The 26,547-nt window shown below is 43.7% G+C and overlaps 1 protein-coding gene across 1 annotated transcript in view; it reads right to left on the bottom strand.

Annotated features, from left to right (window-relative positions):
• C5H8orf34 (chromosome 5 C8orf34 homolog) overlaps nt 1-26,547 on the bottom strand; it is a 304,643-nt gene that overhangs the window by 185,388 nt on the left and 92,708 nt on the right. Inside the window, exons 5-8 of the mRNA XM_044294965.1 lie at nt 25,321-25,449; nt 24,838-24,866; nt 23,874-24,046; nt 12,942-13,108 (exon numbers count right to left, since the gene is read on the bottom strand). Coding sequence (XP_044150900.1) covers nt 12,942-13,108; nt 23,874-24,046; nt 24,838-24,866; nt 25,321-25,449 — 498 coding nt within the window. The remainder of the gene's footprint in view (nt 1-12,941; nt 13,109-23,873; nt 24,047-24,837; nt 24,867-25,320; nt 25,450-26,547) is intronic.

Genomic DNA, 26,547 nt, shown 5'->3' with positions numbered 1-26,547 from the left:
CGCGGGTTTTGTAAGTGTATGCGCAAAAAAATTAAACTGAATGTCACTGATATTTATGATGCGCAAACGTTATACAGGAGATGTAGCGCAGGTAATGTCGCTGTCACCAGCAGCGAAAAAGCTGCTGGCACTGTGACTGGTGGCTCTGGCTGGTGGCACTAACTGATGGCAGAGACGGCTGGCACTGACTGATGGCTGAGACGGCTGGCACTGACTGATGGCTGAGACTGCTGGCACTGACTGGTGGCTGAGACTGCTGGCACTGTGGCTGGTGGCTGAGACTGCTGGCACTGTGACTTGTGGCTGTGACGGCTGGCACTGACTGGTGGCTAAGACTGCTGGCAGCGGCTGCTGTCTGTGGCTGAGAGTGCTAGGACTGTGCGGATCTGTGATGCATGGACAGTAATGACAGCGCTCCGACGTGGAGAGCACACCATAACCTGTGAACGGCGCCATGTGATGATTGGTCTGCGCTCTGCACATGCGCAGTTTGTATGGGGGTCAGTGCGTCAGTCTCTTGGGGTCTCTTAGACCTCTTATCTTTTGTTTACCCAGGTGATTAGCATCACAGGAAGTATCTGGCAGCTGCTTATCACACACACCTCTAAGCAGGACAATTTCCAGTGGTCAGGGGCAAGCAGCCATGCAGTGAGGGGGGGGGCAACTTTTTTGGGTCATTGATGGGTAACCACATAAATCCAATCCCATGCTGCAGGTGACAATCACACTGGATGTCACTGAGGGGCCTCCTATGGTGGTAGCTCAGAACACAGCAGTCAGGTGGAGGCAGCCACTCCCTGGTATGACAGAAGCAGCTGTCACTTTGCACTGTCCCGGCCAGTACAGGGATAACCCCCCGATCTGCCAATCACTCCCCCCCCCACCCCGGTCATAGAAACTCCATACTCTTCGCCCTCCATACTCCTCCTTGTCTTCTCCGATGATAGCCACCGCTTCCGCCATCCCCTGCGGCAGCGGCCAATAGCCATGAACTGAGTGTGTCTCACCAAACATCAGCGGCCCGGGCAGTGACAGGGCTGATGGCAGTGGAGTCATGTATGGACGCTGGGGAAGTGGGCTACATGATGAGGGAGGACAGAGAGGAGGGGCCTCCAGGGCTCCACCCCTCTTTACTCAGCAACGGTTTACCCCCTCAAACAGCGCGTGTGGAGCGCCGCGTGCTGATTGGTGTGGGCGATGCTGTGGGTGGTGCGGCCGCGAGTGGAGTGCTGTCTCCTGATTGGTTGCCCCACTGCACATGACCAGTGCAAAACTGGTGACACACACACGGACACAGCGCACTCACACAGGGATTTTATTATTATAGATAATGTAGTACAGAAGACATGACAGCCCACTTCAATAGAAAATGAGTTCCTTTTATCCATTTTAGAGTTAACATAGACACATTTTCATATATTAGAGGAGTTGTTCACCTTTTTTTAAGAGATGGCCTATCCTTGGGACATCACTAGCTGATCAGTGGTGGTCCAACACCCCGCACCCCCACAGATCAGCGGTTTGGCAATAGCTCCAGTACCAGATGCAGACATCTCCATCTACTTTCTAGTGGACTGAGCTCGTCAATGCAGCGCTGCACCAAAGCTATTGCTGAATATCTCTCATCTGAGAGAATTACTGTACTTTGCAAGTGCTGTGTCCTGTGTTGTAATATACGATTTGACCACAAGAGGGGAGTAGTGTCTTTATTAGCAGCCAGAATGCGATAAGAAATAAGTACACAACCAATCTACCGCCCATTTATATCACGTTATATTTGTGTTAAGTAGATGCACATTCCACAACTGCTGAATTTAGAAATCGGTAGATATCTTTGTGTTCTAAATGTAATATAATGACCATAGTTAAAATTTCACCAAAATCCCCACACTCACAGTCTCACTGTTAAATACAGATTTTATCATAAATAGCTCAAAGGGGCCTAGGTAGGCAGCCTGTACATAGCCTAGGTAGGCAGCCTGTATGTAGAGATCAGATGGTATATCTCCGACGTGTACAGAGTAGTGATAGGAGTCGTTTATATTTCCATGAAAAATTCAATCCGTGTTACATCCATTAAGATGTCCGTGAAGCATCCATGTTTGGTCCATGCGTTCTTTACCCTCCGTGTGTCATCCATATTCCATGGACACTGTCTGCCCCTTCTTGATACACAAGCTGATTGCAAAGTGATAGAGAACCAGTGACCACCTGCAATCTTTACCTGGTAGTAGATGTTGCAGGGAAAACTAAGCGTTACACAGTCTGTATTTAAATAAATAGGGTGTCTGTATACTGTAAGACAGATCCTCCAGAGCAAGAGACACTCGTTGCAACCAGTACAATTGTCCAGAAAAGGTGATCTTAAACAGGTGACCCTACTCTGTTAACTCTCAATTCTCTAATAGGAATATGAAAATGGGGTTTCTAACTCCTTTAATCTCTTCTGAACTTCCTTGCAGTTTTAACAGCTGCATGCATAATCATACAGCTGCAGGATTGGGGAGCCTGGCTGCCTGACATAGTAAAAGTAGGGATAGTTGTTTACAGTCCCTACCACCACCATCTAGTGCTAAACATTATATATATATATATATATATATATATATATACACACAGTACAGACCAAAAGTTTGGACACACCTTCTCATTCAAAGAGTTTTCTTTATTTTCATGACTATGAAAACTGTAGATTCACACTGAAGGCATCAAAACTATGAATTAACACATGTGGAATTATATACATAACAAAAAAGTGTGAAACAACTGAAAAAATGTCATATTCTAGGTTCTTCAAAGTAGCCACATTTTGCTTTGATTACTGCTTTGCACACTCTTGGCATTCTCTTGATGAGCTTCAAGAAGTAGTCACCTGAAATGGTCTTCCAACAGTCTTGAAGGAGTTCCCAGAGATGCTTAGCACTTGTTGGCCCTTTTGCCTTCACTCTGCAGTCCAGCTCACCACAAACCATCTCGATTGGGTTCAGGTCCGGTGACTGTGGAGGCCAGGTCATCTGGCGCAGCACCCCATCACTCGGCTTCATGGTCAAATAGCCCTTACACAGCCTGGAGGTGTGTTTGGGGTCATTGTCCTGTTGAAAAATAAATTATGGTCCAACTAAACGCAAACCGGATGGAATAGCATGCCGCTGCAAGATGCTGTGGTAGCCATGCTGGTTCAGTATGCCTTCAATTTTGAATAAATCCCCAACAGTGTCACCAGCAAAGCACCCCCACACCATCACACCTCCTCCTCCATGCTTCACGGTGGGAACCAGGCATGTAGAGTCCATCCGTTCACCTTTTCTGCGTCGCACAAAGACACAGTGGTTGGAACCAAAGATCTTAAATTTGGACTCATCAGACCAAAGCACAGATTTCCACTGGTCTAATGTCCATTCCTTGTGTTCTTTAGCCCAAACAAGTCTCTTCTGCTTGCTGCCTGTCCTTAGCAGTGGTTTCCTAGCAGATATTCTACCATGAAGGCATGATTCACACAGTCTCCTCTTAACAGTTGTTCTAGAGATGTGTCTGCTGCTAGAACTCTGTGGTATTGACCTGGTCTCTAATCTGAGCTGCTGTTAACCTGCAATCTCTGAGGCTTTTGACTCGGATGAACTTATCCTCCGCAGCAGAGGTGACTCTTGGTCTTCCTTTCCTGGGGCGGTCCGCATGTGAGCCAATTTCTTTGTAGCGCTTGATGGTTTTTGTGACTGCACTTGGGGAGACTTTCAAAGTTTTCCCAATTTTTCAGACTGACTGACCTTCATTTCTTAAAGTAATGATGGCCACTCGTTTTTCTTTACTTAGATGCTATTTTCTTGCCATAATACAAATTCTAACAGTCTATTCAGTAGGACTATCAGCTGTGTATCCACCTGACTTTTCCACAACACAACTGATGGTCTCAACCCCATTTATAAGGCAAGAAATCCCACTTATATAACCTGACAGGGCACACCTGTGAAGTGAAAACCATTTCAGGTGACTACCTCTTGAGAGCTTCAAGAGAATGCCAAGAGTGTGCAAAGCAGTAATCAAAGCAAAAGGTGGCTACTTTGAAGAACCTAGAATATTACATATTTTCAGTTGTTTCACACTTTTTTGTTATGTACCGTATTTTTCGCCCTATAATTTATTGATCAAAGTCCCTTTTAGAGACCCTCGGGATATTTATATTAATACAACATTGGTCTATTGAGACCTAGAATCCTTGTAGGGGTCCCTAACTAATTTTAAAAATTATATCTTTATTGATTAATTATAAAAAAAAAAAAAATTGAAACACACACTCTAAAGAAGAAAATTCATTTAAAATTGTCAGTGTCTAGTGTCATATGAGATTATTCCGGAGTCGTGTAATTGCATTCACAATTGTTTTGTGGGGTCCCTTAATTGGTGTAACTCATCCCACCTTTTACTGTAGGGTGGTATTCACACTGGCAGTTGTTGTGCTGATTGTTTTCTTGTAGTCACATGCGTTGCACTAGTGAGGGTGTCACTCCTGCTGAGAATCTCTGCTATCTAACCTCTGTAATCAAGGTGACCATACAGCTAACAATGTTGCTGTTCTTGTATTAGATGTAACTATTTGTCTCTGCCACAGGGCTGCCTCCGAATCGCTATTTCCCTCACTCTAACACTCTCCTTGTATGCTACGCTGCTGCTACAGCGTGCTATAGACTGCGCCCTATAAGACGCACCGGCCCATAAGACGCACCTAGGTTTTTGAGGAGGAAAATAAGAAAAAAAAATTTTTTAACCAAAAGGTGTGCTTTTGGTGGGTTTTGAACTAATTGTGGTCTGTGGATGGCACTGTTATGGGGGATCTGTGGATGGCGCACTGTTATGGGGGATCTGTGGATGGCGCACTGTTATGGGGGATCTGTGGGTGACAGTTATGGGGGATCTGTGGGTGACAGTTATGGGGGATCTGTGGGTGACAGTTATGGGGGATCTGTGGGTGACAGTTATGGGGGATCTGTGGGTGACAGTTATGGGGGATCTGTGGGTGACAGTTATGGGGGATCTGTGGGTGACAGTTATGGGGGATCTGTGGGTGACAGTTATGGGGGATCTGTGGGTGGCTCTTATTGGGCTCTCTGGATGGCACTGTTATGAGGATCTGTGTATGACACATATATAGCATCTTATGCTATGTGTCATCCACAGATCCCCTCCATAAGTGTCCCTGTAGTGAATGACCCTCAATACACGGGCTGGGGGCCGGCATCTGCTTTTATAATGACAGCGGGGCCCATGCAGTGACTGTATTCTACTACACGGGCCCCGCTCACTGTATAATCGTATCTCTAATAGTTAATTGTTATGTATATAATCGCATAATGAGCGCTGTGTATTACTTACAACTACAAGCGCTCGCCGCTCGGTAGTAGGTAGCAGAGAGGAGGGAGGAGGCAGGCCGGGAGGACAGGCGCTAGCAGCTGAGTCATACGTCATGCGCCCACGCCACCTGCTTCATTCATAAAGTGGGCGACGCAGGCGCGTGACGTATGACTCACACTGCCAGCGCCCGTCCTCCCAGCCTGCCTCCTCCCTCCTCTCTGCTACCTACTACCGAGCGGCGAGCGCTTGTAGTTGTAAGTAATACACAGCGCTCATTATGCGATTATATACATAACAATTAACTATTAGAGATACGATTATACAGTGAGTGGGGCCCGTGTAGTAGAATACAGTCACTGCACGGGCCCCGCTGTCATTATAAAAGCAGATGCTGGGCCCCAGTATTGAGGGTCATTCACTACAGGGACACTTATGGAGGGGATCTGTGGATGACACATAGCATAAGATGCTATATATGTGTCATCCACAGATCCACCCCCAGCTCCTCCCTCACAGCTGAAACACCCGCCGCGCGGCATCGCGGCGGGTGTATCATTGAAAACTCAGCAAAATCAGCAGCATTCGCCGTATAAGACGCACTGCTATTTTCCCCCCACTTTTGGGGGGGGGGGGGGGGGAGTGCGTCTTATACGGCGAAAAATACAGTATATAATTCCACATGTGTTAATTCATAGTTTTGATGCCTTTAGTGTGAATCTACAATTTTCATAGTCATGAAAATTAAGAAAACTCTTTGAATGAGAAGGTGTGTCCAAACTTTTGGTCTGTACTGTGTATATATATATATATATATATATATATATATATATAAAATATATTTTTGCACTATAACATGCACTTGTTTCCTCCAAAAACGGAGGGGGAATGGCAGTCTGTATTATGGTGTGAATACTAATAATCGCTTCCATTATGGGGTCTGATCTGAGGTCTTATGGAGCTAGGGAATCTGATCCGAGGAGGAATAGGGGTACGATAGGGGTCTGATGTGAGGAGGAATGGAGGTCTGATCTGAGATCTCAGGAGGAATGGGACTCCAATACAGAGATCTGTTGGTGATCTGATCTGAAGTCTGATGGAGCTTGGGGTTTTGATCTGAGGAGGAGTGGGGTATGATGGGAGTCTAATCTGAGAAAGTATGGGGGTCTGATCTGGGGAGGAATGGGGTATGATGGAATCTAATCTGAGGATGAATGGGGGTATGATCTGAGAAGGAATGGGGGTCTGATATAGAGGTCTGATGGGGATCTGATGGACCTTGGGGGTCTGATGGGGATCTGATCTGAGGTCTGATGAAGCTTGGGGGTCTGATCTGAGGTCCTAAGAGGTTCGGGGGTCTGATGGGGGGTTTGCTCTGAGGTCTGATGGAGCTTGTGGATCTGATTTGAGGTCTAATGGAGCTTGGGGGTCTGATTTGAGTTTTTTTTCTCCACTATACAACGATACAGTATGTGTGTGTGTGTGTATATATATATATATATATATATATATTTCCAATTTACTGTATTTTCGTGTGTATAAGACTAATTTTGAACACCTGAAAATCTGCTCAAAAGTTGGGGGTCGTCTTATACGCCGGGTGTCGTCTTATATGCCGGTATACGGTGTGCTGAAACTTACTTCCTAGCCGGACTGGAGAAGCTGTCCTTCTCTAGCTTCAGGGACAGGCGCCCTCTAGCTGAGCCACCGTGCTCTGCATCCCTGCCAGCCGCTCCTGAAGCAGCCCCCTCTTCCTGCTCTCAACGGTTTTCTCATGCCGGCAGTATGACATTGCGTACTACCGCTCAGATCGTCTTGAAGACAGGGAGGGCTGGGCAGGCAGGGAGAGCTGACCCACCCAATCCAAGCAGCCTTTGTATGCAGTGTGCACAGAAAATACTGGTACATTGCTTACTGTGATTGGCTGGTTGTTGTATACTGGATTGGATTGGCAATTCTGAGGGAAGGCAGGGGGAAGCGGGAGCATCTGCACTTCAGACAATTCTAATGTTGGATCTCTAATGAAGTTTGGTGAGCATCTTATCTGTGGTGAAAAAAAACTGAGTCTATCTGGGGAGCAGATACATGTGGTGCTGAATACAGTACAGCACCAGTATCTGTACATACCGTACAGCACCAGTATCTGTACATACAGCACAGCACCAGTATCTGTACATACAGCACAGCACCAGTATCTGTACATACAGCACAGCACCAGTATCTGTACATACAGCACAGCACCAGTATCTGTACATACAGCACAGCACCAGTATCTGTACATACAGCACAGCACCAGTATCTGTACATACAGCACAGCACCAGTATCTGTACATACAGCACAGCACCAGTATCTGTACATACAGCACAGCACCAGTATCTGTACATACAGCACAGCACCAGTATCTGTACATACAGCACAGCACCAGTATCTGTACATACAGATATGGAATAACAGAAAAGATGATTCAGGACTGAAAAGCAAATGATAAAGCATTAAAGAGTATGCTAAGGGGTAAGTGTGCATTAAGAAGAGGCCCCCCTACATAGGCCAGAACTCGAAAAACATGTAGCAGACATGGTGAATGAGCATCGCCAAAACGGTTATGTAGTGACACAAAATAAAATACATTTGTTTGCACTTCAGTGGCCAAATCGAACCCAGATCACAGCAACAGATTTAAGGCCACTGTATCGCGGTGTACTAGATTCTTGGAAAGGCATAATATGGTACTGAGGCAAAAGACGAAAATTGCACAACAATTACCTGCAGATCTTGATGCCAAAGTAAATAGCGTTGGAGGGATAGTCTTATATGGCGAGTATAGCCCAAACCCTATATTTTAACTGGAAAAGTTGGGGGTCATCTTATATGCCCAGTCGTCTTATACGCCGGAAAATACGGTACATATCAATGTATTTATACACGTTTTTCACTATTTTCCCTTTTTTGGTCCTTGCAGTGATCTGTTGTAGATACATTTTTAACAACCTAGAAAACCACACAAATACCTTTGTGATAAACACTCTACTGTGAATTAAACACATCCTTTAAATATACACATCTGTGACATCATCACAGCAGCACTTGGCCTATACATTTTCTCACACGATTATGACATCATAACAAAGGAGCTTAGGCTCCTTTCACATCAGTTTCTCCTTTCCGTTCTCCAGCTCCGTTGAGCAGCAGGAGAACGGAAAGGACGGATTCTGCAGATAACTGAGACCTAACTCAGCGTAACGGAGCCTAAAGACCCCATAGGCTATAATGGGGTCCGTTCGGTGTCCGCTCAGAATATGATTTTTGAGTGGAGACGAAAGTCCTGCTATGGTAACATCGTCACAACGGAGCTCACCTATAAACCTCACAAACCATGTTGAAGTAATAAAGAACAGTCTATAAATAAGAACCTATAGACGCTATCACATCACAATAATGTTCTGCCTCTGAGTCACAACCAAACACTGCTACATACTCAAATGAGAGTGTAGTTACACTACTGAAGAGGCTAGAAAGTGCTCAGACATGCTATAGGAAATGCTGGTTGGAGTAGCTAAGGAGAGTCTGTCTTCAGTGCTGAAGATGACTACGTGTACATACAGAGGCTGGACTGCCAGCGCTTAGAGGTGACAATATGTGTACAGTAGCACAGTACACTGATCGGTAAGTGTGATGTTTCCCCCCCATTCTCCTCCCTGCGCTTACTAAGGGCTCATGCACAAGAACGTATTTTTTTTGTCCAGGTCTATTCAGTTTTTTATTTAGGCCCGTATGTGGAACCATTCATTTCGAAAGGGCCACAAAAAAAAAAGTCCATTTTGCTAAAAAATAGAACATGTCCTATTCTTGTTAATTTTGCGGACAAGGAGAGGCATCATTACAATAGATCCTCAAAAAAAAATAAAAAATGCGTATGTAACACGGACGTCACACGGATGTCATCCGTTTTTTTTAGTTTTTTTTTTTGTGGTTGTGTGCATGAGCACTGAGAGAGGCGCAGGGAAGAAAGCTAAACCAGCAGAGTTTCCAGTGGTTAGCACTGGCACAAGTCAGTTAGGCAGGCACACAAGCAGAAAGGGCACATATAGGGAGCAAGAGGCTGGGAAATGGCAAGAGGCAGTCTGAGAAGCCTCTGTATGTTACTCACAGACATCTTCAGCGCTCAGTAGAACCCTAAAAATTAAATTTCATTAGCAATGCCCAGTTAAAATGTTGCTAAAAATACTCTTTGCACCCAGTTTTCTAGTAAAAAGAAACACAATTTTCTAATAAAGTATATTACAAAATTGCTTCACATTGGGTGGGCTCAAGGGACTCTCTGCACTCTTGCTCCTCCTGCTTTCTCTGTCAGCCCCTCCCTCTTCTTCATGATTGACAGGGGCCATTTCCTGCATCTTGCCTGGACCTGTTATTCAAGTAGGAGAGGGAGGGGCTGGAAGAGAAGCAGGAGGAGCAAGGGTGCACAGTGGCTTGGTCCCTACCTTGTTGCCCTTTACTGCTCATTTACATATGGATTCAAATTACTTTTTCAGAAGTTGCTTCGGCAGCGCATATAGTTCAAAAGGAAACAATATCACATGCAGAACAATTAAAAAAAAAATTTGTGTGAAACAAAACACAGTATTGGAATAATATACTGTTTGTCAGTGGCGTGATTTGGACCATGGATGTGTCTTCTTTAATGACTAACCATGGCGTCTGTCACACAACCCTGGCACATCACATGGCTTCCAGTATTCAGTTATAACCAAGGAACTCTGCTGGGTAATATCGGTACCATGTTTCATCCTATTCTTCTAGAGCATGGGTACACTACACAGGGCACGTCCATGCTATAGCCTTCCTTTGTGAGGTTTTGCACTGATGTGAAAAAAAAAAAAAGTAGGTGAGGAGTATGTTAAAGTTTTGAATATTAGAAAATCGCATGATTTTCTGAATGATAAATTAATTTATCAGTTAAATATTAATATCAGAAGGATTGGTTATAATTAGTGAGGCTCATGAGATGTTTACTGTCCTTTACATAGGGTGAAAGGTAAAGGCTATGGACACTTTTGCATTTTATTCATTTTGGGCTAAAAATAATTTTCAATTGGTCTTTATTAACCATTTTCAACTGTTTTTCCTTTACAGCCTCCACTTTCACTACAGACTGTTGGTGTCTGCCTCACAATGAATCCATCAGGGAGCTGCTCTGATGGCTCCATCTGTAGCCCTTAGCTCTGAACTCTTGACAGCTCAAAAACACTCATTAAATATAAATTTTGATCAAACTAATGAAATTATGGATTAAATAAGTATTTATAAGCTGTCAGGAGTTCAGACATAAGGGCCACAGATCAAGCAGCCAGAGCAGCTCCCTAAAGGATTCAGGGTGAGGCAGAGCGCAATAGTCTGTAGATGTAGGGAAAGTGACTCCTTCACTTCTCTTTACTACACTTTACAATGACTGATCTATGAAATCTTGTGCATGAACTGTGGACACCTTAAAATTAGGCTACGATCAGATGTTTATAAAGAGTTAAAACAGCTGGCAATCATAAATTGGAGCACTGAGGTGCTGTAAAGTGTGTGTAGGGTTGGCACAGTCAGAGCCAACCCTATAACACATGGTGCCCTATGCAGTACCTTACATTGATACTTTCCCTCTAAGTTTAACTATGTTGGGTCCAAACAATACAACAATACAGAGCCCAAATAACATTGCTGTAAGGCGCCTAACTAGCATTAGCCCACCATCTACAGAATGTAGTTGCACCTTGTGCCTATCTTTCCACAGATTCAGGCGTCAAGTGAGGGATAGGGTGCAAGCTCCAGTTGCCCAGACCATCAAGGCATGTGGTGCATTAGCCCGCCATCTGCAGAATGTATTTGCACCTTGTGCCTACCACCTTTCCATAGGGAAGGGATCGGGATCAGGTGGAAGCTCCAGTTGCCCAGACCATCAAGGCATGTGGTGCTCCTTTGTGAGATTGCAAAACAGCTCTTATTGCATGAACACTGTTATTTTGCTGTTTGGCCACAAGAAGCCGCTGTTTCCCCACACAGCTAAACAGACTGCTCAGATTTAAATATTCATAGGAGGTGGAGCTGTGTGTCTAGAGCAGTGTTTCCCAACCAGTGTGCCTCCAGCTGTTACAAAACTATAACTCCCAGCATGCCCGCACAGCCAAAGGCTGTCTGGGCATGCTGGGAGTTGTAGTTTTGCAACAGCTGTAGGCACACTGGTTGGGAAACACTGGTCTAGAGGAAGGAAGCTGGCGTCCATTTTAGTTTCACTGGAAAAGTGTGTGAGAGAAGAAATCCATTAAGATCCTAGCGTGGAATCACTCTTTTGCGACCAGGACTGCAACCAAGTGAAGCTGATTGTGTCAAGGACCCAGATCCCATCCAGGAGAAGGAGTACAGCTGCCAGGATCACTGATGAGAGCTAAAGAGCAAAGCAACGGACCCTGTGGTACCGCTCGTGTGTTGGATCAGCCTTTGTTCAGTTTGCAGTCACCAGCTGAGGCAGCGCAGACCCGGGTCGGTATGACAGAGCGTGCACGCACCTCAATATAACATTGGCGCCTAAATACTAGAGACTGAGATCAAACTTGCCGGTAGTTAGTTAGTTAGTGCTGCTGAGTGGCAGGCAACCAAGAATTGCTGCTTGTTCTAGGAGTTTTAATGTGAATGGGGGTAGTGAGATGAGGAGATAGCTGAATAAAGAGGATGGGTCCAGGGAAGGCTTCTTGAATATGAGTGTGATGGTTGCATTTTTAAAAGAGGAAGTGAAGACACCAGTGGTTAGTGATAGGTTGAAGAGGTGGGTTAGAGCAGGGGTAAAGTTTTGGTTTGTTTCGGGGGAACAGAGAGGTCTTCACCATAATCTCCAGTTACCCCAGCGTGTTTATCGGGAGTGATATATATTAGGCACGTGCCACATTACCAGTTTTGGGGAAAAGGGATGGGGAAATCAATGTATAGGCCGGTAAGATTTTAAGCTGCTGTGTCGCACCGTGGGCTAGCCTGTATCACACACACACACGATTCTTCCTGTTCTTCAGGGTAATAACAGATATGGCGAAGCAGAGTTAACTCTGCTCGCAGTAGGTAAACTGCGCAAGTGTGTTCTGGCTACTATCATAGGGCGACACAGGGGTCTCAGCCTCCGGGCTGAGTGTATGTAATCTGATTTTATGTTCACTGCATTTGGGAGTGTGTTTGATATCCCGTAACAGAAAAACAAAGTATGTTCTACAAGAGCTGGTGTCAGGGTCGTTTTCCTTGTTCGTGACTTCGCTGTATCCTGGCAAGCCCACCCCGGTACACGGCTTACAACTTCAGCAGTGACATCAGAGGTACCCTGTGTGACTGCACAGATTGCACATCTGTAAGTGCAGTCTGTAACTTACAGCAATGACTGGAGATCCCCTTAAGAAATATACACATGATTGTTGTACAGAATTTCCAGTTGAGTGCAATATATCCCTGCACCTAAATCAGGGAGAAGAGATCAGTCTGCACATGACCCTAACCTGGCCATTACTCGTTTAACAAGAGAATCAATCCCCCCTAAGCACATTATAAATAAATGAGTGAGCCGGTCAATTACCTAGCAGTTCCATTGCATCATCCTCATTATCAATATCTTCCTCTGTGACAGACGCAGGAGTGCTGTGTACGGAGTCAAAGGAGTCTTGGGAAAGCATGGCCGCTAACAGCTTCTTATGTTGCTGCTGCTGCTGCTTCAGACCTTTGTTTTTCGGCTCCATCTTTAAACTAGAAAAATAAATACCGGTAGTATTAGTGATTGGTATATCAACGTCATTAACAGAATGATGGCCATAGCTAGATTACAGATCGAAGTGTGTGAACTTCTCAAAGTTACCATGTAAGCTACACCAAGAAGCCACCAGCATTTCACAGTATGAGGCATTACAAAGTGTCAATACATCCTGTGCTTCTGGGCTCCAAAAGACTATCTTTAAAGAGGATCTGTCACCTACCGGTAAACGTTGATTTTAGTAAATATGTGTATTCTCTGTCACATAACAATTCTGGTGCATCTATTCTTATACTGTAACTCTGCATTGTGTTGTTCCTCCTAGAAATTTTGCAGTAAATGACAAATGAGTGTCACCATAGTCCTTTTCAAAGGGCTGTATCTCTATTGAATCTGACATTGTCAGAGATGATTAGATAGTGTCAGACTGTGTAGGGACAGGCCCCAAAACTGATAACACCCAGTTGTCATTTTGTTCATTAATTTCAAGCAGGTATAACAGAGGAACCACACAGAGTTATAAGAAAATATTATTATTATTATTTATTTGGAAGCACCATTAATTCAATGGTGCGGTACATCGAGAGGCGGTTATGCATACATAATATGAAAAAATGCAAACATGATAAACATGACATTTTTAACAAACTGGTACAGAATGGGAGAGAATCCTGCCCACGAGAGCTTACAATCTACAAGTGAAGAAGAAAGAACACAGTAGGTGAGGGTAAAGGCTGCTCATTTGGCTGTGTGGTGGCAGCATGCTTAACTTCCTTTAAGAGGTGGGTTTTCAGGTTACTTTTGAAGGTTTGGATATTGGGGGAGAGTCTGATGTTCTGGGGTGGTGAGATCCAGAGCGGAGGAGAGGATGTGAGAAATGTTATAGTCGATTATGTGAAGATCAGATAAGAGGAGAAGTAGGTCCTATGAGGATCGGAGTGTGCGGATGTATCGGGAAAGCAGATCAGAGATGTAGGGAGGGGACCAGTTGTGGACCGCCTTAGGCTTCGTTCACACCAGCGTTCAGCCTTTCCGTTCTCCTGCTCAGTTATAGGAGCAGGAGAACGGAAAGGACGGATTGGGCACATAACTGAGGCATGCAGTACTTTCGTCTCCGCTCCAAAATCATCTTCTGACCCCATTATAGTCTATGGGATCCGTAGGCTCCGTTCAGCTCAGTTATGTGCCCAATCCGTCCTTTCCGTTCTCCTGCTCCTATAACGGAGCAGAAGAACGGAAAGGCTGAACGCTGATGTGAACTCAGCCTTATATGTATTTGTTAGTATTTTAAACTGAATTCGCTGGGCAATGTGGAGCCAGTAAAGGGATTGGCAGAGGGGAAAGGCAGAGGAGAAAAAAGTGGGGAGGTGGATTAAATGGACAGCAGAGTTGAGAATAGATTGGAGGGGCCCGGATGGGAGGCTAAAGAGGAGAATATTGCAGTAGTCCAGGCAGGAGGTGACTAGCATTTTTGTTGACTCAGGGGTAAGTAAGAAGCAAATACGAGAGATGTTCTTAAGTTGAAAGTGGCAGGTGGAGGTGTGGGTTTGGATGCCTGGCTTAAAGGACAGGGCAGAATCAAATGTTATCCCCAGGCAGCGAACCTGCGAGACTGGAGAAAGGGTTGTTCTATTAACTGTGATGGATAAGTCAGGTAGAGGGGACTGAGTGACATGGGGGAAAGATGATGAATTCACCTTTCTCCATGTTGAGTTTTAGGAAGTGGGGGGAGAAGAAAGAAGATATAGCCGACACACATGCTGGGATTCTGGATAGCAAGGAAGTGACATCTGGGCCAGAGAGGTAGATTTGAGTGTCATCAGCATAGAGGTGGTATTGGAAGTCATGGAACTCCATGAGCTGTCCCAGGCCGAATGTATAAATGGAGAAAAGCAGGGGACCCAGGACAGAGCCTTAAAGGATACCAACAGAGAGGGGGCATCATGAGGAGGTGGTGTATGAATGGGAAACGCTAAAGGCTCTGTTGGTCAGGTAAAAGGAGATCCAGGAGAGGGCCAGGTCTTTGATGCAGAAGGAAGAGAGGGTTTGTAATAGGAGAGAGCGGTTGACAATATCAAAGGCAGAAGACGGGTGAAGGAGGAAGAGCAGAGTAATGACATTTAGCTTTGAAAGCTAGTAGATCGTTGGCAACTTTGGTTAGGGCAGTTTCAATGGAGTGATTGGGTCTGAAGCCGGATTGCAGCTGATCAAAAAGTGAGTGGGATAAGAGGTGGGAGGACAGTTCGAGATGGACATGTTGTTCTAGGAGTTTTAATGTGAATGGGAGTAGTGAGGTGGGGCGATAGCTGAATAAAGAGGTTGGGTCAAGGGAAGGCTTCTTGAGTATGAGTGATGGTTGCATTTTGAAAAGAGGAAGTGAAGACACCAGTGGTTAGCGATAGGTTGAAGAGGTGGGTTAGGGCAGGGATAATTATAGTGGTGAGGTTGGGAATGATGTGGGATGGGATTGTGTCAAGGGCACAGGTGGTGAGGTGTGATTTTCAGATTAAGGTGAAAAGCTTTTCTTCTGTGACACTGGTAAACTGTAGGAAGGGCACTGGACAACTGTGTAGGGGGGTAGTGGGGGTTGTTAAAAGTTTTCATGAGATGAAGTTGTCTTTAGAATGGGTTTTCATCCAGCGTCGTTCAGCAACTCTGGAAGCTTGTCTCAGTTTTTTTGTCTGGTGAGTGTGCCAGGGTTGTCTATTAATTTGCCTGGTTCTGGTGTGTGTGACGGGGGCGACTGGGTCAAGGGCTGAAGTAGTTGTGATATTGTAGAAAGCAGCGGCTGTGTCAGCATCATGAAGGGAAGACATGGTGGATAGCGGTGAGAGAGTCAAAGAATGTGTGAATGGAGAGGTTATTAAGATGCTCTAGAATTTTTATTTAATAGGAAATACAATTATTTCCTACATCAGACAGGTCAGGAGTGATGACAAATCCTCTTAATCTAATCAATATTCAATTATAATGCATGCATATTGAAATGTTACATGTCTGGAAATATTATTTGCATGAACATCACATTCGGATGTCAGAATTGGACTACTGGACCAAGGTGACCGGCATTAAATACGTGCTGCTTAACTGACTGAAAGAAGTGCTCATTCTCTTTTTAAAAAGAGGTTCAGCAGCAGCTGCAGTGTGTATGTAGCACTGTGTTTCCAGCAGAATACACATCTAAGATGCTGCAGACCTTCTTCATAACAGTTAAACAATGGTGGACTGGAATATCGTCTTAGACTGGGTTCACACATAGCACATTTCAAAAACTGTTCAACTCTTGTTCTTAGGCTGTGATTAGTACTGCAGCTGAGCCCCATCCACTTCCATGTATTTAAGCTGTAATACCAGACAGATCCCAATGACAGGTGTGGACATGATACTTACAGAAAGCATCCATATTTGTCTAATCCTGGACAAGCCCTTTCAACTTCTGATATGTTGTATGGACATATAAAAAAGTTTTGATCAGTCGGGGTCTAAGCGCTAAGACCCCCACTGATCTCTAGAATGAGGGGAGGGAAGCGATCGCATATCGCACACTCTCTCTCCTTGCTGCACAAGACAGACCCATAGATTTTTATTGAGTTCATCTCTTTTCCTGTCAGGCAGCGAGGAAAGACAGCAATTGAGTGCACTTCTCTCTCCTTGTCCTAGAGATTGTTGGAGGTCTCACTTTTCATATGTCCCTACTACATAATTCTCAAAAGTTTCTCAAAGTACTGTATAGTACCACTTTAAGTACTCTGTAGTGTATGGATATATTTATAGCCATCAATTTAGCTGTAAGAAAAGGAAATTGTCATCTAGTATAGCGCTGTCATCTGAACATGGAAACACAAATCTTGAATATACTTCTTTTTTCAGTGGAGTCCCAAATTAGATAGCACATTTTAGGAAAAAACACAGATCCCTGATACAATTTATGTCTCCCTCAAACCTACTACCCTCAAAAATGGGAGAGGACCGGTAATTTGATGGAACAAGGTGAACACCCCAGTTACAGTCCTTTTCTTATGTCGTATTACAAGGGGCCCCGTCCTTTTTATAGCATCATTCAGATATACAGCAATATATGTGAGCTATGCCTGTCGGTTGCTGTCTTTGCAGCGACCCCCTGAGGAACCAGTGCAGAGGATAGGAGTGGTAGTGGCCTTGATTAAGTGTTGTGTCACGGTGTACTCCCTCAGGCAGTTGCACCCTGGGAATTGGTGCAGTGGAATTATAGTACTGAAGAACGAGGCCAGAGTTGAAAATAACAAAGTATTTTTTACTAAGTGCGATGTTGAACGTTAAATACATATAGTAGCAGCAGGCTTTAAAGGGGTTGTACAAGACCCCCCATTCTGCTGGACCTGCAAAGGGAAGATGACTTACCTGCTTCCCGGTGCTGGCTCTTCGCTCCTTTTTTTACTGGCCTGAGATGCTCCAATGGGCTACAGTGATGTCAACATGTGGTTTGACATTGCCACAACCAGTCAGGCTTTGCGTCATGACAAATGGTCACATGGTCGTAAGGGGAGCCTGACACCGCTGTGGCTTGTGATTGGCTGTGGCGAGGTTGATATCACTGGAGCCCAGTGGACCATCGCAGGCCGGGAGAAGGAGAAGGCAGACAGCGCCGGGAAGCAGGTAAGACCTTTACAGGTCGGTCACAAAGAGGGGATTTGCCAAAAACTCCCCATTCTTGCACAACCCCTTTAGGTGCAAATCCTCTCTAGAACCAGCAAGGATATAGAGGCAGGTTGGTTGGTGGCAATTCCCCATTTAGATGATACTGGCCTAGGGGTTATTTGGTGATGAGTGGCGTGGCTGCAATCCCACACCTCACAGTAGTGTCTTCAGTGCTGATGGTAGCAGTTCACTCTGCTGTCTGAAATCTCAGGGTTTTACCTGAGGAAAATTGGTTTGGTTCTCTCTGAAGAATCCTATATCAGGAGCAGGAACTGTGCAGGGAGCTTCCTCTCCTCTCGGTAGCTTGACAGAAACACCCCCTCTCCGTAGGTAGTAGGACCAGCCCACTCCTACCAAGAGGGAAGGAACAGGGTGGTTAGCCCTGTTCCTTGCCAACCATCCCTTGCTTGTAGCTTACGGCCAGAAATAAATGTACAATTTGCAGTATCACCAGGTCTGGGGTACAACAGTTTCACCCATAGCAAAAGATGATATCACCAATCTGTTTCTAAATCTGCTGATGACATATGTGGATTTTGTTACAGATTTTCATGCGGGTTTCATATGACGTGTGGGAACCCAGTCTTAGGGTACGACCACACAGTCAGGTTTCTGCATGCAGTTTTGCCACCCAAAACCAGGTGTGAATAAAAAAAGATGCAAAGTTGTATCTGTCCTTTATACTTTCTCTCCTTTTATGATCCACTCCTGATTTTGGCTTCCAAAACTGCATGCAGAAATCTGACCATGTGGTTGTAGATTTCTGTAGCAGCTAGGGCTCATTTGTGTGGTCTGTATAAATACACTGGGCCTTGCTTTTTTATGATCATGTCACACCTTGGTGACTTCTAGTACACTTTTCATGTATAGCAGTGTCTCATATATTATGCATTAGCTTTATTGGCAGACATATTTATAACACACAATTTTTTTCATCCTTAGAAGACACCTGTGTTTACATCAGCTATGTCTTTTGAGCTGTAAGGGCTCCTCTCCTTGCATTTATAAGGCTTTAACAGATGGGCTCATGCACTAAATCTCATAAAATCCGGCAAGATGTGTGAAGACATGCCATCTGCTTCAAGTATAAATATTCAATCTTGGGCAATCTGAAGAAGGACCTAAATGCCATTCTGCATGCTACAGGTATTGAAGAGCAAAGTTATTCTCAGCTTCAGAAGTCTACACACAAAACTCTCCACAAATAAAATTATTTTCATACCAAAGTTTCAAAGAATCAGTGTTTTCATGGAAATCAGGGTTTATGCCATGATGAGATCTAGAAAAGAAGGGATCCACATGGGTGTATAACCATATCTATGTGGAGAACTGTTTAATAGTTAACATCATTTTGTTGAGATTTGTCCTCATATTTAAGTCATTTAATTTACATAAGTAGATTTTGCACATGTAGCAAACAGTAGTTCTTTGGTCCAAGCTCTTGACTTAATGGGAACCTGTCAATCAACTTTTCGCTAACCTCACTGAGGGCAGCATAAAATAGTGACAGAAATGCTGATGTCAGCGGTGTGTCACTCATGAGCTAAAAGTAAGTGGTTGCCGAGAACCAGCATCATAATCATTGCATCCCAGGCATTGAAAAGAGTCAAATCTACCTGAGAAGAGTCATGATAAAGAAAAAATTCCACAGCACATCCTGGATGTGCCGTGGAATTTTTTCTGTTTATTTGGATTATTTTGGGGGTGGGTCTTCCCCACAGCAGCTGGCACTCTATACACACAAGCAGGACTGCGATGCTACCCAGACTTTGTTTTTTGTTATATGAGAAGAGTCCTGGTTATCCCTAATCTCCTGCTCTCTCACCCATCTGCTGATGATTGGCAGTTCTCTCCTAGAGAGAAAGGGAGAAAACTCGGTAGGATACTGTCAGTCATCAGCAGGTGGGCAGGGAGAGCAGGAATATATGAATAACCAGGACTCTTCTCAGGGGGCCGGGACTCTTTTCTAGGCCTAGTCTGAAATGATTGTGATGTTGGTTCTCGGCAACCACTTACTTTTTACTTTGAAATCAACTCACCTGTTCTCTACTTTAACAGAGACCTCCACAATGGCTGCCCCTTAATTAGTGACCTCCACCGTACCTCATCTCCTTAACAGTGATTTACACAACAACCCGCCCCCTTAACAGTGGCTTTTACAACATTCTGCCCCTTAACACTGACCTCCATAGCGGACCGTCGCCTTAACTGTGACCTCCACAGCAACCTGCCCCCTTAACTGTGACCTCCACAACACTCTGCTCCCATAACCGTGTGATCCACAGCGCCCTGCCCCTTTAAAGCTCACCTACAGCAGTGAAGAAAAATGGCTGGGTTGTTATGGAAACCTGGTGTAAAACTGTGTGTATGTGGAAACTAAGGGCCTGCGAGCTTGGCTGATAAGGGTCATGTGACCGTGTGTATGGCAGTTGGGATATGAGGAGAAAGACCTGCAGGCTTCTATTGGCTAACGTAGGTTATGTGATGGTGCCAAATTAGCATTTTTTGGAAATATCTCTGGAACGGTACGTCCTAGAGAACCGAGACTCAGTCTAAGACCTTCCCGGACACCTGATGTAACTGTGTGCCAAATTTCGTGATTGTAAATGCGACGGTGCGGATTCCTTTAGCAGTCATACATACACTCAGCTTTATATATAGTATATATATATCTAAAACTACAATTCCATGATTAAAGTTCTCTGCAGCATGGATTTTAAGGTACACTCCTGAATTTTGATGCAGAAGATCAGATGGTCATATTTGAACAGACCACGAAAGCAGATGGATGTAGAACTGGTCTTTATGCACTTTAATGTCTAAAATCTCAAAAATTCTTTACCATATTTGTGATTTTTCCATTACTTTCACATGTGCTCTAATTTTATATTCATAGAAATAACTAACACTAACTGAATAAATCCTACTTTACCGCTGTACGTGTAACATAACATTCTGCTGCCTCTTTCCTCCCTGTGGCTGTATTGCCGTTTGTCTTTACAGGGAAATAAATTCGGTGGGATAATGACCTGTGTCTGCTGTGGACTCAGGGCTATGAATGCAGTACAATTCTTCAGAACAATCTTTAACAGCATTACTCTATGAATATTTCATGACATGAAGTCATTTGTTGTTGTTTGTTATGTGCTTAGCCTGCCATCCACTTGTACTAATAAGGTCCTGAGAATTTATCATTTTAAATTGTGTCTACAGGTCCTTCCGCTAATGTCAGACTACAATGTTTGTGTTGTGTCTCAAGAAGCTTAGACTAATTGTTCAATATTCTCCTTTAAAGAGAACCTTCGATACCAATTTGTTTTATTGCTTTTTTTTTCTGTACTGCTTTTGTTGAAGTAAGCACAGCTACAAAATTAGATGAGCCCTGCACGAGAATCGATGATTTCAGAAGAATCTCCAGTTATACCTGGTAAACATGCCAACCAGGGAATTAAGGAGATGGAGGTTGGAAACCAGACAACCCCTTCAAAGGGGGTTTCCAGGAGTAGACTATTCACCTCTTCTCAAGATAGGTCATCAATATCTGATCTTCGGGGGTCTGACTCTCGGCATTTCCACCAATCAGCTATTGAAGAGGCTGCAGCATCCTAGGCTTGTCACATAATGTTCATTGTACACATGGGCTATATGCAGCTCAGTCCCATACAAGTGACGGGGCCTGGACTGAAATACCAAGCACAGACAGTTCTTAGTGAGGAGTCACTCAATAAAGACATCCCGCTATTATTCAGAGTGAAGAACTTGTAGCAAAAACAACCAGCACTTCCACATATTACATACTTGCCAGCTGTGCCGATTTTGCTTGGATTTTCCCTGATTTTCAGAGACAGTCCTGGCAAATTTGCGCAGCCCCAAACCTAAAATGGGATAAAACTCCACCCATAAGTGGGTGTTTTGAGGCAGGTTCAGGGCATTCCCAGGGGCAGCGTTTTATATATCCCGATTTTACCAACTGAAATGTTGAAAAGTATGTGAATGGCCAGCCACAATTTCCCCTAGGGGCAACAGCTATTTACTGGGGCTTCTGAACCAGACCCACAGTGATCAGCAGGATATCAGATTCGCTTTATTTTAAAAAGGGGTTAAGAAGGTATTTTTCTGTTTTAGCATCTATATTCTGAGAGCCTCACGTTTATGCTGATCTTGCTGTGTTTCAGAGTACATTGTTTATACTATTTTTTGGTGCATTGCATTTAGACAACAAGCATTAGACCCAGGGAAATGCCCCCAATTTACATGTTTAAAGAGCCCCCATTCTTTTGGCCAGATGTACACTAAAAAAATATCCTCTTTACATTTAGCCGGTAGAACTTGGCAACTCAAAATACCATTTTTGTCAACTGTTTTAAAGGTGCAGACAACTACACTTTCCAATATAACCGGACACCTAATAAAATATACTAACCGGTATGTTTTTTTTTTTTTATAACAATGGGAGTCAATGGCAGATATACCGTATGGGCATACATATGTCTGGAGCATACATTCTGCTGCAGAAATCAAACATGTAAGTAAACCATGTAGCCAGAAAGTCATGGGAACCAAATGTTATTAAAGGTGCACTTCTATAATTGTATTAAATATTGTCAATCAACATATGATTATTCTAAGTAAGTATTTTTCAATGAAGATCAGGAGGATGGTTTTCTGGAAATAAGAATCTCATTTATTCAATTTCCTGTGCTAGTCTCTTAACTTACTCCTTGTTTGGACTTTTTCAGACCACCACTGTGACCAGAGAGATGCCCCCTGTAGAGCCTCAATTAGAGCATTACACATTACAGTGTTACGTGCAATGCTCTTCTATGGACATCTTTATCTAGGCTTATGAAAAGAACAATAGAGCTGTTGTACTCCTATGCCAATTCTACACCTTCTATTATCATGAGAATTACTGGTGAGAAAACATAGTATCAGTAAACTAACCATGGGTTACCTAACAAAATATGTGATTTAAATCTCTCTGAGCAATATTTCGGATTTAATTTTCAATGTTATAGTACTGCCAAAATGAAAAAGGATGGGCAAAAAAAATGTAAAATTGTTTATTTATAGAGTTTAAAAAATACCCTTTCTGATGGAAGTGTCACTTTTAGGCACAGTTTCAGTATCTCTTAGGCTATGTTTACATGGACAAAAAACGCTGTGTATTTGGTCATGTAAAATGGGTGTTTTTCACTGTGTAACGTGTTCAAAACACCACCAAACAGCTTCCCATTGATTCCAATGGGAAATACATGCCCTAGTGGCCTGGGCATGCATTTTTTTGTAGCTGTTTTTTTTTTTTAAAAAGCATCAGAAGTGGCTTTTTACTTCTTTGGAGCATTTTGGGACTTCTTTCCCACATTAAGTCAATTTGAAAGGAATAAAACAAACTGTTGAGCAGGAGGCATCCGAAGCGTATCTGGCAGTGCTTATGCCACCAAAAACAACCTGTTCTGAGGCAGATTTCAGTTCTGAGCTGCCATTAATTTGCCATATTTTGTGTCACCAAAGTCTCAAAGATGATGTCTTTAATGGGAAGTATTTTCAGTTTTTCTTTCAAAAATAATTTGAAACAAGTTGGAACATTTTACTTCTAAACATCTTCTAACCATCTGGTTTCCCCAATCTTCCCAACCTTGGATTAGGAACCTTTTGACAATTATAGGGTTTAAAAAAAAAAGGAAAATCTAGACACAAAATACATGTTAAAATAGTAGAAAAGACAATACTCTCCTTATTAATCCCCTGCTGCTCCTGTGTTGATGCTTCTATGGTCCTCCGTGCACACATCCTCACAGGAGGACTACAAGAAGCTTTCAATGGAATAGCGTGGATTTAAAAAGTGAGTATTGTATTCTTTTTTTTTACTTTTACAAGTACTGTATTTTGTAACTGAGAACCTAATTTGGAAGCAGATAGTGGTGTGCCTATTAGAACAGGAGAGTCAAACCATGCCTGAGGAAGAAGAGTGTTTTAGAAGAAGTCTTCCTTCTCAAACATTTCAGCGTATGACCTTCATTACCTTCCAAAGCTGGTAAGAGTGACAATTAATATGCACTAGCTGCAAGCCTGGATGCTTACCTCCCAGCAGGACTAACACTGCCTTCATCCCCTTCGTGCTGTTCATTCTTATTTCTTGGTACAGGAGGTTGTATCATTTCAGAAGCTAAAGGGTCAATGTCATTGTCTTCACGTCCCACCCATTCTCCAATCACACAGGGTCTCAGAAGTGAGGAGTTAAATGCTCTTGTGTCCTAAAGATACAAAAATGAAATGAATGTTGTGCTGTTCCTTTATTACTCCTTCTTAAAGTTACAAATGAATTCTCAGTAGTCTGCAACAACGGTCCTACTTGGTGTTACCAGTTTGGGGGGTGTTCCTGCACAGTCTGACACTGGCATAACTGATTGGATAGCATAGAAAAGGGATGTTTTAATATATGCAAATGAGCCTCTAGGAGCAACAAGGGCGTTGCCGTTACACCTAGAGGCTCCACTCTCCCTGCAACTGTCCTACCCTCTGCACTCTGATTGACAGGGCCAGGCAGTGGAAACATTCCTGTCAATCAAAGTGCAGAGGGTGCAGCAGCTTCAGACAGAGCTGAGCCTCTAAGAGTAACATGAACTCCCCGTTGTTCCTAGAGGTTAATTTGCATATATCAAAACTTCATTTTTCTAAGCAATTAGGGCACATATGAACATGGGACCAACACAGATGTCTTCAGCGGCCAAGTGCACATGCAACAGGTCAGCCAGTGTCATAGGTACAAATCTGCTGACTGATGCCCTTTAAGTAAGCCTGAAGATATATATTAGGGGGATATTTATCAAATCTGGTATAAATCTTAGTTACTCATAGCAGCCGGTCAGATCCCACTTTGGAAAATGAAAGGTGGAATCAGATTAGTTGCTATCACCTTAATATCTACAGCTTTGAAATGTTCTCTGGATCTATTTTATTAATAAATAAAATGATTAATGGAAACAATAACTATAATTAAGATTAAAAACAAAAAAGTATTTCATCTAGTATATTTCACTATTACCTGTTCCAGTTCATCTGAAACAGCAATACCTGTGAAAAAAAACAACACATTTATTACAATCAATCTTGTAAAATTTCTAAATAAAAAGCAATCATTCTACAAATAATCTATAGGATTATAGGACAGGATTTACTAATCCTGTATCAGGCTGGATGATACATCTGATGAATGGTTAGACACTTTTGGCACACATTGGTTCATTTTAAACCACACCCCTTTTTTACTAGGTCATGCCCCCTAGTTCAGTGCGGCACAAAAAATGGCAAAGACAAGTGTGCCGCAGAATTTTTGGGCAGTTCACTACTAAATGTGGCCCAATACTGTACATCCACTGTAATGCTGTACTAATTTATACCATTCCTTGATTATTGTAGATTTCCTGGGAAATTAAACTCAGGAACATTTTCATGAATTTATGAAGTGGGTAAATTTATCACAAACACTGACCAGTTTTACATTGACACTCATATGTTCTGAACTTACTCCGTGACAGATTCTCCAGAGCTTTACCAAGTTTTTTGCTTTCTAGAAGGATGTGGTTTAATTCATCAAAATCTTGGCTTTCTGGCTTTGTCCGCCAGTCCCATTTAGGGTGTTCAATAGATCTGGGCACTGAGAAAGCAAAAACATTGAAATAAAATGTACTGAAAATGATAAAATATACATAAACCACATATTTATAAAGAAGAACGCCATCAACCCCAGAAAGAACATGTCTTGGGCTATGTTCACACGTCACAGTTTTGTTGTAGTTTTATTATGTTGGTTTTAGCATGGTGTTTGATAGACTTTTGTTAAAGAGGATCTCTCCCCTCACCTGACATGTCTATTTTAATAGCTACATGCATTACCAATGTAATAACGATTCTGGAACATCTATTCTTATGGCTCTATGTTGTGTCATTCTTTTACTATTGCTAGCAGTCTGCAGTAAGAGAACAGCCCAAAAAGACATAGCAACGAAGGGAGTAGGCGCCCTTCTGTCTCAGCGTAGAACACCAGAGGGTCCTCTGCTTCCTTGTGGGTTTTACTCCCGGAAACTGTCTTCCGCGGAGTGCAACTATCAGATTGGTGACAGGGAGTTATTGGCCATCGTGCAGGCCCTTAAAGAATGGAGGCACTTGCTCGAGGGCTCGGTGGTTCCGGTTCTCATCCTGACGGACCACAAGAATCTGACCTACCTCTCTGAGGCCAAGAGATTGACACCACGTCAGGCCAGATGGGCTCTGTTCTTGTCACGTTTTAATTACGTGGTCTCCTACCTACCCGGTTCCAAGAACATCAGAGCGGATGCCTTATCACGGCAGTACTCCGAGCTGTCCGGGGAGGAGTCGATTCCGACTTCGGTCATACCTCCGAATCAGATCCTGGCCGCTATTCGCACCAGCCTGACCTCTCCCCTGGGTGAGCAGATTTTGGCGGCTCAATCTGGTGCTCCCTCTGGGAGACCCAACGGCAGATGTTTTGTGCCTGAGGAGTTGCGCACTCGGTTGTTGCGAACCTACCATAACTCCAAGGCCGCGGGGCATCCTGGAAAGAATCAGCTGTCCTGGGCTGTTTCACGTCTGTTCTGGTGGCCTTCTCTACGTTCCGACATCGCCGCATATGTAGCGGCATGCTCCGTTTGTGCCCAGAGTAAGTCCCCTCGGCACCTTCCGTTGGGCCTTTTGCAACCCATAGCCACCGGGGAGCGTCCATGATCACACCTGG

Source organism: Bufo gargarizans, chromosome 5 (assembly GCF_014858855.1).
Source record: "Bufo gargarizans isolate SCDJY-AF-19 chromosome 5, ASM1485885v1, whole genome shotgun sequence".
Lineage (NCBI taxonomy): Eukaryota > Metazoa > Chordata > Amphibia > Anura > Bufonidae > Bufo > Bufo gargarizans.
The sequence above is the reverse complement of the archived record's forward strand: the minus strand, read 5'-3'. Positions and strand labels throughout refer to the sequence as shown.